The sequence below is a fragment of the Phodopus roborovskii genome, unplaced genomic scaffold (assembly GCF_943737965.1).
Source record: "Phodopus roborovskii unplaced genomic scaffold, PHOROB, whole genome shotgun sequence".
NCBI lineage: Eukaryota > Metazoa > Chordata > Mammalia > Rodentia > Cricetidae > Phodopus > Phodopus roborovskii.
The window spans coordinates 897,108-911,611 of NW_026125778.1; the positions used below are offsets into that span (position 1 = coordinate 897,108).

At 42.2% G+C, this 14,504-nt stretch overlaps 1 protein-coding gene across 1 annotated transcript in view; it reads left to right on the forward strand.

The window, feature by feature from the left end:
* The window catches only part of Tmem185a (transmembrane protein 185A), a 28,725-nt gene extending 20,571 nt beyond the window's left edge, over positions 1–8,154 (forward strand). The window contains exons 4-7 of the mRNA XM_051178634.1: positions 799–882; positions 4,566–4,742; positions 5,297–5,420; positions 6,560–8,154. Of these exons, the coding sequence (XP_051034591.1) occupies positions 799–882; positions 4,566–4,742; positions 5,297–5,420; positions 6,560–6,804 (630 nt within the window). The 3' untranslated portion in view covers positions 6,805–8,154. The remainder of the gene's footprint in view (positions 1–798; positions 883–4,565; positions 4,743–5,296; positions 5,421–6,559) is intronic.
* The last annotated feature ends 6,350 nt before the right edge of the window (positions 8,155–14,504 follow it).

Consider the following 14,504-nt stretch of genomic DNA (forward strand, 5'->3'; position numbering starts at 1 on the left):
CATGCGGGCAGGAATGGTGCTAGAGAAGTAGCTGAAACTTCTGTATCTTGTAAGCAACAGGAAGTTGACTATGACACTGGATGGTATCCTGAGCATAGGAAACCTCAAAGTGTCACAGTTCCTCCAACAAGGCCATCCCCACTCCAACAAAACCACACCACCCAATAGTGCCTCTCCCTATGACATTATGGGGCCAACTATATTCAAAGTACCACAGGCAACTAGTTTCTTTTGGGAAAGGTCAGTAGCATAGTCAGAATTAGATGCAATACTGAATCTGTAAGTGTTGTCTTGAGGTGAGAAAGTCCTCAATGAGTTGGAAAAGAAGGCTTGGGACTTAGGCAGAGTCCTGGTTAGGAGTAAAAAAGAAGTGTGGGGGTGCTTATAAGTATAGATGATTGTCAGTAGGGATAAAATGGAGGCTTGGAGGGTGCCAGGAATTGGTGGCACACGCCTTTAATTCCAGCACTCCGGAGGCAGAGGCAGGCGGATCTCTCTGTGAGTTCAAGGCCAGCCTGGTCTACAGAGTTAGTTCCAGGAAGATCACTATGCAGCCAACAGCACTCAGCTCTTGAACAACAATATGGCCAAGGCACCAACTGACCATAAGGATGATACAAAAGACCTGTGCACCATTCCCCTAAGCATGATGTTACTGTGCTTTTCTGTTGACAAAAGATCAGTAGCAACACGGTAGTATTCATGTTTTCCCATATTGTAATTTGCACTGCCTGCTAGTATGCTGAACAAATAACCACTGTGTTAACTTGATTAACTGGTTCTTTTCTTCATTTATAGCTAGAAATTCTGTGTTCGGTCAACATTCTCCAGTTTATATTCATTGCCTTAAGACTGGACAAGATCATCCACTGGCCCTGGCTTGTACGTAGCTTTTTAAACCCTTAAACAAACATTTTATTATAAAAGTAATTCCTATCTGTTGCAGGAGACTTGTAAAAAACTAGCAAGTATGAGCAGAAGCCTAATGATCACACATAATACCAACACTGGGAGCTTACATAGTAGGTTTTAGTCCCTTGTACACAAGCTGTTCAGGTTACTCTGTGTGTAATATTTTGTATCCTGCTCTTTTGTTTTAGTATAAGATAAGCATTTGCTCATATCAATAAATGTCATTGTAAACATAACATTTAAGGCTTAATTGATTCATAAGTTGCATTTATTAAACATCCCCCTTGCCACTAGTATTTGTGATTTCAAAATGTTCCCATGTGTACGTATATTCTTAAGTTTTCTGAATTTTTAGTGATACCCTAGTTATATTTGTTTATGGGAAACAGAACTTTATTTATTTATAATATGTAATAATTAAATCAGTTTTATTACACTATTTGTTACCTCAGACATTTATCATTTGTGGAAGGAATGTTCAAAATGCTAATCTCTTTTAGCTGTTTTGAGCCATTTAATTATTATCAGCCATATTTATCCTGTTATACAAACATTACAGGATTTTTTTTAATCTCAAATTTCTGGTGTTTTTTTGGGTACAAAAATCCTTGTTTAATATTTTATTGTTTTCTTTAAAAGTATTCTAGAATAAAGGTATTACTGAGTTATAAGACAGAAACTTTTAAAACAATTATAAAGAATTCATTGAGATTTTATTAGTTTTATGTATATGACAGATTCCCTGAATGTATGTCAGTGTACCATATACCTTTAGTGGCTGAGGAAACCAGAAGAGAGGGTGTAAAATTCCCTGGGGCTGAAGCTGCAGATGGTTGTGAGGCATCATGTGGGTACCAGGAATGGAACCTGTGTCCTCTGCAAGACCAGCATGCACTCTAATCCACTAAGCCATCTCTACAGCCCCAAGATTGCAACATTTTAACAGATTTTTCTTCCTATTGATATGTTTAGCTAGTGTACGAAATAATGGGATTTTGACATTTTTTCTATGTGTATATCATTCATTATTGTTTGCCTATAAATTTGCCCCCATTACCCTCTCTTTTTTCTCCATCCTGCTAGCTCTTTCTCCTCTCCAAACAGACACCATCTACTTTCATGTCACATTTACATTGTAAATCTAAATACCACATAGAAGAGAAAACATACATTTATCTTTCTTTTACCTTGTATTTCCTTCACTTGTCCCTGCCTTTAAACCCTTTACTTTCCAACATACTCTCCATTTTACTTTCATGTAATTCTTTCATACATACACATACTTTTTAAAAATATGGGGCTGGATTGATGGCTCGCTAATACCCTGTTCCAGGGGATCTGATACCCTCTTCTGGGACTCCATGGGTACTGCACAGACATACATGCAGGCAAAACACCCCATACACAGAAAATAAAAATAAATGTTTTTAAAAAGAAAATGTAGGTGGGTGGGAACTTTTTGATATATATATATATATATATATATATATATATATATATATATATATCCCTTTTATAGTCTTTGAACATGCTTTTCAGAAAACCTGTACCTTTTTATATGAGTAATCCTTTTAAACCATGGCTTCAGTTAATGGTTGGTTAAAAGTGACTGAGTGGGTAGAGAAGATAAGATACATTAATCGTAAAAGCTAGAGAATATACTATTGTTTAAAGTAGTAATGATTTAGAAAAGAAGATGAGGTGGTAGTTGTAGCTTATATGTTAGAGTGTTTGCCTAACATGCACAAAGCCCTGAGTTCAATTCCCATTACTGAATAAACCAGGCCAGGTGGCAAGTGTTTAAAATACTAACACTCGGGAGATATATAGAGGAGTATCAGAAGTTCAAGGTCAGCCTTGACTACATGGAAGTTCATGGCCTATGCTACATGAGACTATTATCTCAAGGGGTCATACCAATGTTTTAAATTTTGGATGAATTGTGTTTTCTTTGGTGCTTAATGTATTCTTGGTGTGTGTGTGTGTGTGTGTGTGTGCATGTGTGTGCGTGCACACCTGTGTGTGTGTGTGCCCATGCATTTTTGTGTTAGGAAAAAAAAAAAGCATCTTGAATACTTTCCACAATTGAGTGGAGGGATCCTGACCCTTAACCCTGTAGAGATACAAATGGATGAAGAAGTCTGACAACACATATCTTATAATTGGTGAGAGAGCAAATGAAGGTGTTTAAGTCACTGTCCCTGTACTCATGAAAGGAGTACCAGTAAATTAACACCACCATAGATGTACTTTAGAAGGGCTATTAGAAGCTATACATAGACTTTGTAACAAATCTGTCATCAAGAACTCCAAGCTATTCAAGAGGCCCAAGTCAATTAACAATTCAAATCATAGGTCAAAGCAAAAATGTCAAAATTATAGCACTGTTAGAAGAAAAAGTAAGGATAAATCTTTGAAGCCTGCAATTAAATGAAGCATTCTTTGTAAATGGCACTGATAGTATGACCTATAAGACAAAACTATAAATTTAGACTTCTTAAAATAAAAGGGAAAGACAGGTCATTGGCTGAGGAAAAGGTTCTGCAAGAACACGTCAAAACTTTGACTACTGGCTAATATATGAAAAGGACTCAATTAAAAAATAAAGACTTACTCGTGTGCACACCCCCACACACATACAAATTGGTGACTGAGGGAGGGAGAGACTGTGGTGCTGAGTAATTCAAGTGAAAATAAAAGTGAGGGAATGGGTAAAGGAGATTGGGAGTGAATGACTATGTGAGAGACTAAACAAGAGAGAGGAAGTCTGTGTGACAGTGGGCATGTGGGAGAAATGTGAATGAAGACCTGACAGAACGAGAATGAAACAGTGAGGAAGAACTCTCATGTGGAGTAGCGAGACTGAGTGAGCATGGGGATTCTTTGAGGAAGAGCCTGTGTGAATGGGTGGCTGGAAGGAGTGGGGTGTAGCTGAGAGTAAGTGAGAAGAGCCTAGTTCCGTGTGTGACTGAAAGCATGGGAGTGTGGATGAGTGTGTGAGAGTGAGGAAGGGACAGAGTGGCTGTGACAGTGAAGGGAGAAATGACTCCAGGGTTATGGAATATGTGCATGAGTAAGAATGAGTGGGAGTGAGCTACTTCGTGAATAGGCAAGAATGAGAGAAAACAAGAGGGGGTATGCGAGCAAGTCTGAGTGAGCGTGGTGAAATGGATGAGGGAGTGACCAGGGGTGCGTGCGTGCGTGCTTCAATGAGTGCTTGCGAGTATTGTGGAGTAGTGAACATATTAGTGACCGAGTCAGAGGGCAAGAGACTGTGCATGTGGGAATGAGTGACTGAGAGGAAGGGAGGGAGTGGCCCAGAGTGAAGGCATGTGGGAGCAATTGAGAGAAGGCGTGTGGCAGGGACTGAGAGTGAGGGAATGTGTTTGAAAAAACTGAAAAGATGCTGACTTGGAGTCAGGTGGGAATGTTGTCTCCTGAAAGGAGTAGGGCCCCGTGACGGCATTCCCTGGATGAAAATCCCATGGTCAGCGTGATGTTCCCTCTGCTATCTCCATTACAGTCCCAGGCAGGACTGTCTGTACCCATTCTTCTTCTCCCTGACTATCGGCACAGACCCAGCAAAGTGATAATGGTAGCTACCGGAGGCTGCAAGGGAGCTCTGAAGACATTGTGTTTCTACTCCTCCTTAGGTCGTGTGTGTCCCTCTGTGGATCCTCATGTCCTTCCTGTGCCTGGTGGTCCTCTATTACATCGTCTGGTCTGTTCTATTCCTGCGCTCTATGGATGTGATTGCAGAACAACGCAGGACACATATAACCATGGCACTGAGCTGGATGACCATTGTTGTGCCTCTTCTTACTTTTGAGGTAAGTTTTTTCCAGGAAACCTCTGCGCTCCCATAGCCCACCCCTATCTGGGATGCATCTGCCATAGCTAGGTGGGTGTGCTGCTATCCTTGAGGGAGCAGAAAGTCCACAGGGAATTTAGGATAAATGGAATGTTCTAGTGGAACTCACAGACAGCAGTACAACTCTAGCTACACGGTATCTGCCAATGTCCACCTTCTACTTTCTAAAAGTGAGGGGTGGACATCCTGGTTTTGTATTGAGTTCGGTGGGGAATTCTACTCTAGATATTATTGACTCCTTTGAACAAACTCTGGGAGATGTTTCTTGTAAACTCCTGGCAGTGGGAATTTTTCAGCTGGGTGGACTTTTGCTTGGCCCTAGGAAGGATGCAAACTCTCCCATGGTCATTTATCCTTGATAGGTGGTTTGTTGCTGCTATTTACCTGTGGTGGCCTTCCCTCTTCTCAGATATGACACAAGTGACACAGAAAGGGATTTCAACGGGGACAGCTACAGACTTGCACCATTTTCTAGTGATACGTCAATACCACCTTGACTTTGTCTTTTTCTAGATCCTGCTGGTTCACAAATTGGATGGCCACAATGCTTTCTCCTGTATTCCAATATTTGTTCCCCTGTGGCTCTCATTGATTACACTGATGGCAACAACCTTTGGACAGAAAGGAGGAAACCACTGTACGTCCATACACTAAGAAATTCTGTGTGTGTGTGTGTGTGTGTGTGTACGCACGCGCGCTGTGCTTCATGAAAAGATGAATCTCTGGACCCTTGTTTAGAAGTTGTTGTAGTTATGTTAAAGATGAGGAAGTGGAGTGGTGCGCCATAGGAAGAGCATGCTGTCATATTTACTTTGGGATACTAGTCTGCTACACCTTATTCCCAGGGCACACTACAAGTGGACAAGTAGAGGTAGGAAGAAACATGGCAGCTCCTTAAAAGTGGGTTCTATACCCTTTCTGGATCCATGAAAAATCCACCTCTTCCACCAAAATGTCAAGTGTCACGCCAGGTCCCTTTCTACCTATTCTCCTCAGTGGAATAGAATCTTGCCCATTTTGTGGAGCTAGATTGCTTCTGGAGGTGGTCTTTGCACTTTGGAGGTGATCTTTGAGGAAAGTACCATCCTCATAAGGCTGTAAGCTCTACTCTGTGTGACCCAGATAATTACCCATCTGATAGCCTTGGAAAGGGAAAGCCTAAAGTGTAGTGCAGGCAGGGCTGTTGTTGGGGGGGCCAGCAACAAGCTGACAGTCCCCTATGGAACAAGGAGAACATAGCCCAATAACCTCCTTTGAGGTATTCCCATGAGCTCAGACTTGTATTCTTGCCAATTCCTTATGTCTACTCAGATTTCAAATGGTTACAGGAATACTTTGCTTAAATATTACTGTCACCAAATAGTTTGACCTAGATCTAGAAGAAAGTGCTACCTATGGTCCAGGATTTGCCAGTATTTGAGAATCACTATCATAGTGGCTCTTCAACTCCAGCCTCCATCAGAGGAGGCTATGGTTGGCCAAGTAAAGCTGCACTCTTTAGCCTACGTCACCATTTTTCAACCATGAGCTCTGATTGGAGGCTGGAGAATCACCTCCCAGCAGGGACCTGGGGATTCTGCCACCACTGGTCTGGGGTTCCACTCTGAGAAAGCTGGAGGCCTAACTTCCTCTGCTTATTGAACAATTAGATCCTGGCCAGGCTTCACTTCTGAGGAACTGAGTGAAATGGTACATAATGTCAGTTAAACTCATTGTTCAGGATAGAAATGTGACATTAAAGCCCAGCATTTGAAAGGAAAAATTCTTATTTTTCAGGGTGGTTTGGTATTCGCAAAGATTTCTGCCAGTTTCTGCTTGAAATATTCCCATTTTTGAGAGAGTATGGAAACATTTCATATGACCTCCACCATGAAGATAATGAGGAAACAGAAGAAACTCCCATTCCAGAACCTCCTAAAATTGCACCTATGTTTCGCAAGAAGGCCAGGGTGGTCATCACCCAGAGCCCTGGCAAATATGTCCTCCCTCCACCCAAATTAAATATTGAAATGCCGGACTAAAGCGCACCACTGGGGCTGGAGTGTGAGTCCACTGAAACCCACACTCCCACTTCCCTTGCCCCTACCCAGGCCTGAAACTACGGACCTCCATCTGAAACCTCATTTGCATCCAGTGCCAACCAGCCACTCATAACAGTACATAGGTGGCCGGAACTAAGGATATCTACCAATGTGGATGCCAGTAACACATCAGAGAAGAACCCACTTCTTTCTGTATGGGTACTTGAAGTGTGTTCTCGTTCCTGTGGTACCCACCCAGGGATGACTGCTGCCTATGCCTACGGAAGGCACATCTGTGGTCTTGGCAGATTTTCTAGTGCTAAATTCCTATAAAAGTATTGGAAAATGTGGTTCTTATGGGACCACTTCCATTTGTGGCTCAACTGTGTTGCTATAGGTAGCCAGTGGGGACTGTAACTAGGTCTGGACACACCTGTTGTGTTCAGAGACAGTTCAGCCTTGCTTTCCCTGTCCCTGCTGTACAGAAATTTCGCTTTAGGCAGGATGACAGCAGGTTTGCAGGGCTTAGTCAGTGAGCCCTTCCAATGGCATGATTCCATGCCTGTATAGTATTTATACAGCTATTTTAGCATTGTAATATACAGTGTCAAATCCTAGTTCTGTACAGCATATTCTCTGTTAAAGTATTTTTTTACAAGCTTGTGCTGGAGATGGATAGGTTAAGCCATGGTAAAATGCTTTGGCCCAGACAGATGTCCCACCTTTACTTACCATGATCACCAACACCTTGGAGTTTCTTCTCTTACATAGTATCTGCTCCTTCTAGCACAGCAAAAAGTGAAGAAAGGCCTGTGCTTTTCCAACATGGGGGGATGGGTGGGAGAATCAACTTAAAATTCCAAGAAGTGCCCCCTTGAGACCAGGGTACTGGAGAATGTTGCCAAGATTGGTCAGAAACAGCCAGGCATTTCTGTCAAAGTCCAGAAAGTTCTCCCCACCTGCAAGAAAAATTATACATATAGATGCCATTACCTGTCAGCAGTTTCTCCAGATTCTGCTGGTATAGCCAGCCTAAAACCCATCACACAAAAACAATAACTTTTAGTCAAAATCAAATGATTCATTTCCCAATGGAAGTAAAGGGAGCATTGATCTTCCTGATCAGGAGTGCAATGGATTTTCATGGTCACCTGCTCAATGGCTTCAGTCACACATAATTGAAGTCTGCTATGACCCTGATCCTACACCTGACTCAGGCCTCTAGCAAGCCTGTTCTGTTTCAAGAGAAAGGGGGAACAGAATGTAGCATTTTTTTGCTTGGTCTGTTAAAAATGTGGTTAATCCCACTATTTTTGCTCCTGTAGTTGTTCAATAAAATGGTTCATTTTACATGTGTACTGTGTGTATTTCACTTTGTAGAGAAACTGAAATTATTCTTGTCCTCTGCGAAGAACATCCTCTGGCTGCCACAGGCAAGTAAAGAAGTCAGGCAGGGTGAGCATCCTTTACTGAGTCTCTTTGAGCAGCAGTAGAAGGTGTCCATCCATAGTGGCTACATGTTGGCCGCCTGCCACTGTGAAAGCCTTGGAGGCCTTCTAGACTGTTCCTAGGGTTTTAGAACGTGCCTGCAATTCCAGTGCACAGCTTTGTCCAGCTTTCTTAGTTGACTCTGCAGTTCAAGGGGAATTTTAGTGGGTGGTCTTTCAGGTCAAGTTTGACAGCAACTGATGGGTAAATCAAGCAGTTGCTCTTGGTGAGAAGTACCCTACACATAGCCAAAGATCATGCATGAATTCTTGCTTGAGCTCCCTGGGTCTCAGAAAATGCCTTAAGTCAAAGCGGTCGCTGAGACTCAGTTGCCAGCTGCTTTTTCTCCTGTTCTATGCACAATCGGTTCTCTTCTCCCTGTCGGGAAATTAAGATATTTGTACTATTATTGCTTCAGCCTACTGCTCCCAAAGGCCTGTTGCTCTGGGGTCACTGTGTCTCCCTTGTGGAGATTTTATTTATTCATGGAAATGGGGGTGGTGTTTGGAGAGAGGTAGTCCTATTGGGAGGACAATGGGATATTAAAGTTGCTTTGAGTAGACATCTCTGCTCATTTCTCAGCACCACACACCAAATGAATGGTTTCATAGACCAAATGCAACCCAACCTACATCTTTATTGATATGTTTCCTTTTCAAGGGAATTGAAGTTATATGTGAAGGCCAACTGCCAGACTTCCTGTCCTTTGCACAACTGTAAAGACCCTTAGGAGGGGCGCATATGCAGGCTAAAGAAATGCAAGAAGCAGGCCACCATCTACTTTTTCTACAAGCTATGACACTAATAGATAGCTGATACTTGTGCATCTGTCATTTGTTTCCTGGCCAATAGCATAACTAGATTTGTTAAGAGAGTTTTTTTGAAGATTTCATGCCGCCTCCCTATTTGTGTGATGGTTAAAAAGAAGCACATAGCTGTAGTTCCATCACTGTTCACCAGCCTTAAATTAACTATGTTTTGACAAGCATCAGTGTGCAAGAACATGTGGTCTATGGCTTCTGACCAGGAGCCTTGCATTGCTTTGCCATGACATTCCTATGATACTGACAAACTTGAAGAGTGTTAAGACAAATTGGCATTCCACAGCTTGTGCTTAAAGTTTGATATGTCACATTTATGGTGATATATTGTTTATGATTTACTGAAGCCACTGGACATCAAAATAGCAAAGCAGCTGCACTAGGTAGACATAAAAGCCAAGCAGTAGTTGCACAAACTCAGGACTCAGGAGACAAAGGCAGATGGATCTCTCAGAGTTCAAGGTCTCCCAGGGCTACATACGATTGAAATCAGTCTAAGAGAGTAATAGAGATGATGCCTTTAATCCCAGGACTCATGAAATGTAATTAAGACAGGAACAGAGTCTCAGAGCTGCCATTCTGTGAGATTCATTTTCCAGCCACATTGAGGATAGGAAGGCATTGGATTCTCTAGCCACACTGAAAAGAGGTTACAGTCTGAAGCTTAGTGAGAGCTTGTGGAGACAGGGTCAGCCCTTTCAGCCTGAGGTAGTGGTAAGAACTAGTGGCTTGGCTGCTTTGCTTTTCTAAGCTTAAGCTTGAAGTTTGAACCCCGGTATCAGTCTCTGGGTTTTTATTTTTCTTGTTATACATGTTAAACAGTAAAGGGCAATGATGTTGTCTTTTTCATGATAACTGACGCAAAAGATTCATATGCTAACATATCACTTGCGGCTGGCTGGATATGCTTTGAAGTCTCTCTTAGGAAACCTGAGTCACTTTATGATGCCTTTGGCAACATACTGATCAAAGGGTGTTACTACCCACATTGTACTCTCATGTCTTCATCAGCCAAAGGAAGGTCATCACCAAGTATGGTTAGACATGAGGAAGATGACCTAAGAGGCTGGGGACTAGTTTCATTTTTGGAAAGGCACCTTTTTCTCCAGACACAAGGGACCCCCGGATGAACATAAAAATACTGCTCCAGAGGATAAATCCCTCTCTCCAGCTAGGCCTTCGCTGTGCTCCAGAATAACTGGTGTCTTTGCTGCATGAAGTGTTACATATGAATCTATTAGATCAATTTCCCTATGTTTGCTTTGTGAATTTCTGTCTGAATTTACATTGCTGAAAATAAGGCTTTAAAGACCTTTATTAGCAGTACTGGAGAGATGCCTTGGCAGTTAAGGATGAATACAGTTCTTGCAGAGGAACTAGATTTAGTTCCCAGCACCCACATGGTGACTCATAAACATCTGTAACTCTAGTGCTAGGAGAGCTGATGACTCTTCTGCCCTCCTTGGCTCTTGCACTTGAACTCATTCAAACAGACACACATACACAAATCACACGTGCATGCACACACATATTTCCTCTGTTACTATTACACTAGGGCCTATCTTGTTAGGCCTGATTTATATTTTATTAAAATATTTTAGTGATCCAACATTGGGTAGCTCTATATTTAGATGAGAGGGTGGAGGCTCCCTTCTGACTGCAAGTGCAAACTCCCCCTAGCACCACTGCTCTCCTCCACTTTTGACCCTCACTGTACCGGACTCAGACCCTTCCCTCTGCTGAGGCAGTGTTCTTTGTAGGAAAACTCAAAAGCTTTCTCCGACCTGGATGCAGAGCAGAAGTCAGTAATCACTTATCACCTCTGCACCGTGCTTTTGTGGGATCAGCAGGGATATTGCTGGATCCTATCCAGGGTGCTCTCGGTCCAAAAGGAGTGGGAAGGATTTAGAAAGCTTAGGATGTGAGTGTCTTGCCTTAGATGTCTCCCTCATGGTACAGGACTGAGAAAGGAGACATGCCTGGATTACTTGAAGTTTGTATAGTGGGGCTTCCTCAGCCCACACAGAATATTTCCATTACCACTTGCTGAGCCAGACCTTGATTGCTCTGCTGATTACAAGAGGAAGTTTAATCCCAGAGTCCTTTGAAGTGCAAGTGAGCAGAGAGCCTTCCTACAAGTCTGGCTTCCTTGTGGGCAAGGTTGCATTATTGGGGTACCTCTTTCTGGCCTAGGGCTTTTAATTCATTACCACATCCCCCACAGATCCAGTGCGCTCTCTCTCTCTCTCTCTCTCTCTCTCTCTCTCTCTCTCTATCTGTCTCTCTCTCTGTGTGTGTGTATGTGTGTGTGTGTGTGTGTGTGAGTGTGTGTGTGTATGTTTGTGTGTCTGTGCATGGGAGGTGCATGTGTATATGTTCCATGGACCTCACAAGAGAGGCAGCTGTGAGAATTTTTCCTGAGGGAGATGCAAAAGAAACTTTACCTCTTCTTCATAACGTTTGGACAACAAATCATAGTGTGATTCCACCATAGTTCACCCTGGATCAATAATGAGTTTTTGTTTTTATTTATTTGTTTTACATCCCAACTCCCTCCTCTTCCCAGTCCTCCTCCCCACCTTCCTGCTGTCGCCACCCCCAAACCATTCCTTGTAAGTGGAGATTTGTCCCTGACCCACCAGTTCCCAAATAAACATTCAAAAGCTTAATATTAATTATTATTTGGCCAATGGCTCGGGCATATTACTGACTAGCTCTCACAGTTAAATTAACCCATTTAGTTTATATTTTACCACCACAATGTTTATGACTTGTTATCTTACATCTTGCTTCCCCAGCGGCTACATGACATCTTCCTGAATCTTCCTTCTTTCTCTCTGTATCTTTGAATTTCCTGCCTGGCTCTGTTATGTCTGGCAATTGGCCAAATCAGCTTTATTTATTAACCAAGAAAAGCAACATACATTCAAAGCATGCAGAAGGACATCCCACATCACACTCTTCCTCCATTTCTATTCAGGAAAGGGCAGGTCTCCTATGGAATACACAAAGCATATAAAGTTGCAGTGAGACTAAGCACCTCCCCATGAATTAAGACTGGGCAAGGTGACCCAGTATGAGGAATAGGGTGCCCAAAGCCAGTAAAAAAAAAAAAAAAAAAAGACAGAGCCCTTGCTCCCACTGTTAGCAGAAGAGGGAGAGAAAGGATTAGATAAGTCAGAGGGGGACACTAGACCTGCCTATCCACACGGGACCACCTGCAATTTCCACCTGCCTGGTCTCTGACCCCCACTGCCAGTCCTCTACTGGAGTTCCGGGCTCCTCCCAGAGATCCACCTATCTCACTCTGGGTTCCTGCAGGCTGGATCCTTGACACCCACCGCAGGACCTCTGCCAAAGAGGCCTCAGTTGGAGATGCAAGGCCCAGGCTAGATCTGCCTATCAGCTTAGGGAACATGCTGAGTCCCAGTCTTCGAGAGCTTTGGCTCCCTTTGCCAGTCTTCTGCTGGAGCCTGATCTTTGACCCCCATCGCGGGGCCCCTGCCTGTGGAGAGAACTCCTAGAGAGCTTGATCCACCCAGAGCTACAGACATCGAACCTCTGACCCACCTCAGCCGACCGGGGAAGTACCATAGATAGAGGGAGAGACCCCATCTGCACCTACTGGAAGAAGCTATGGGAAGACGGCAATACAAGAAAACACCCAACAATAGAAAGACAAGCATGACACCACCAGAATCTAAGGAATCTATACCAACTAGACCAGAACACAACAACAAAGCAGATGAAGCAGAAGAGAACGGCTTAAAAATTATTGTCATAAAAATGATAGAGGCCCTCAAAGAAGATGTGAGAAAATCCCTTAAAGAAATGGAAGAAAAAACAAACAAACAAAATGGAAGAAATGAATAAATTTCTTAAAGAAAGTACAGAAAGCCAAGAAAAAACAATTAAACAGGTGATGGAAATGGTTCAAGACTTGAAAACTGAAATAGAGAAAATAAACGCAACACAACCTGAAGGAATGCTGGAAATAGAAAAACTGGGCAAAAAATCGGGAACTACAGACACAAGCATAACCAACAGAATTCAAGATATGGAAGAGAGAATCTCAGGCGTGGAAGATAATCTAGAGGAAATAGAGTCATCGACCAAAGAAAATAGTAAATCCAACAAATCTTTATCACAAAACATCCAGGAAATGTGGAACACCGTGAAAAGGCCAAACCTAAGAATAATAGGCATAGACGAAGGTGAGGAAGCCCAGCTCAATGGTGCTGAAAACATTGAGGAAAACTTTCCCAATCTGAAGAAGGACAAGCCCATGAAAGTACAAGAAGCATACCGAACCCCAAATAGGCTGGACCAAAGAAAAAAGACCCCTCGACATATAATAATCAAAACACCTAACATACAGAAAAACGACAGGTAATATATAAAAGCAGTCCTACCAAAATTATACCTGATCTCTCCATGGAAACCCTTAAGGCCAGAAGGTCCTGGATAGATGTTCTGCAAGTATTAAGAGTCCAGAGATGCCAGCCCAGGCTACTATACCCAGCAAAACTCTCAATCACTATAGACAGAGAAAACAAGATATTTAATGACAAAGCCAGATTTTCACAATATGTATGTACAATATGTAAGTTTTGGAAGGAAAATTCCAACTCAAGGAAGTTAAATATGCTCACAAAGACATAGGCAACAATTAATCAAACTTCACCAGAAACCAAGGGTAAAGCAGGACAAATATATTCACAATACCACTGCCAAAAACAAATCTAAAACAAACAAGCATTAACAATCAAAGGTCCTTACTCTCCTTCAACATTAATGGTCTTAACTTGCCTATAAAATGACACAGGCTAACAAAATGGATACAAAGACAGAATCCATCCTTCTGCTGCATACAAGAAACACATCTAAGCTTCAAAGATAGACATTACCTCAGGGTAAAGGGCTGGGAAAAGATCTTGCAATCAAATGGACCCAAGAATCAAGCAGTTGTGGCTATCCTAATATCTAAAAGTTCAAACCAAAATTAATCAAAAGGATTATTTATTAATTGATTATGGTTTCTATACTGGTTAAGAAAGTTACTATGGAGTAACTTAATTTGTGCACTTGTAAAGTTCATTTCTAATTACTTAAATTCAAATGAGGCTGTGTTTGGGAATGGGGCCTCTAAAGAAGTAATTGAGGTAAAATGAGATTATAAATGTGGGGCATGGATCCTATAATTTTAGTGACAAAGTGACATTAGAGAGTTTGTCATGCATGTGTGCTAAAGGAAGGTCATGTGAGTACTTATAACAGCAAGGTGATCACTACAAGTTATGAAAAGAGCCCTCACCAGACACTCAGATAATCAGTCATAGGTAAGGAACTTCTAACACCTAGAATTGGAAGGAAAAAAGTAAATTTCTGGTA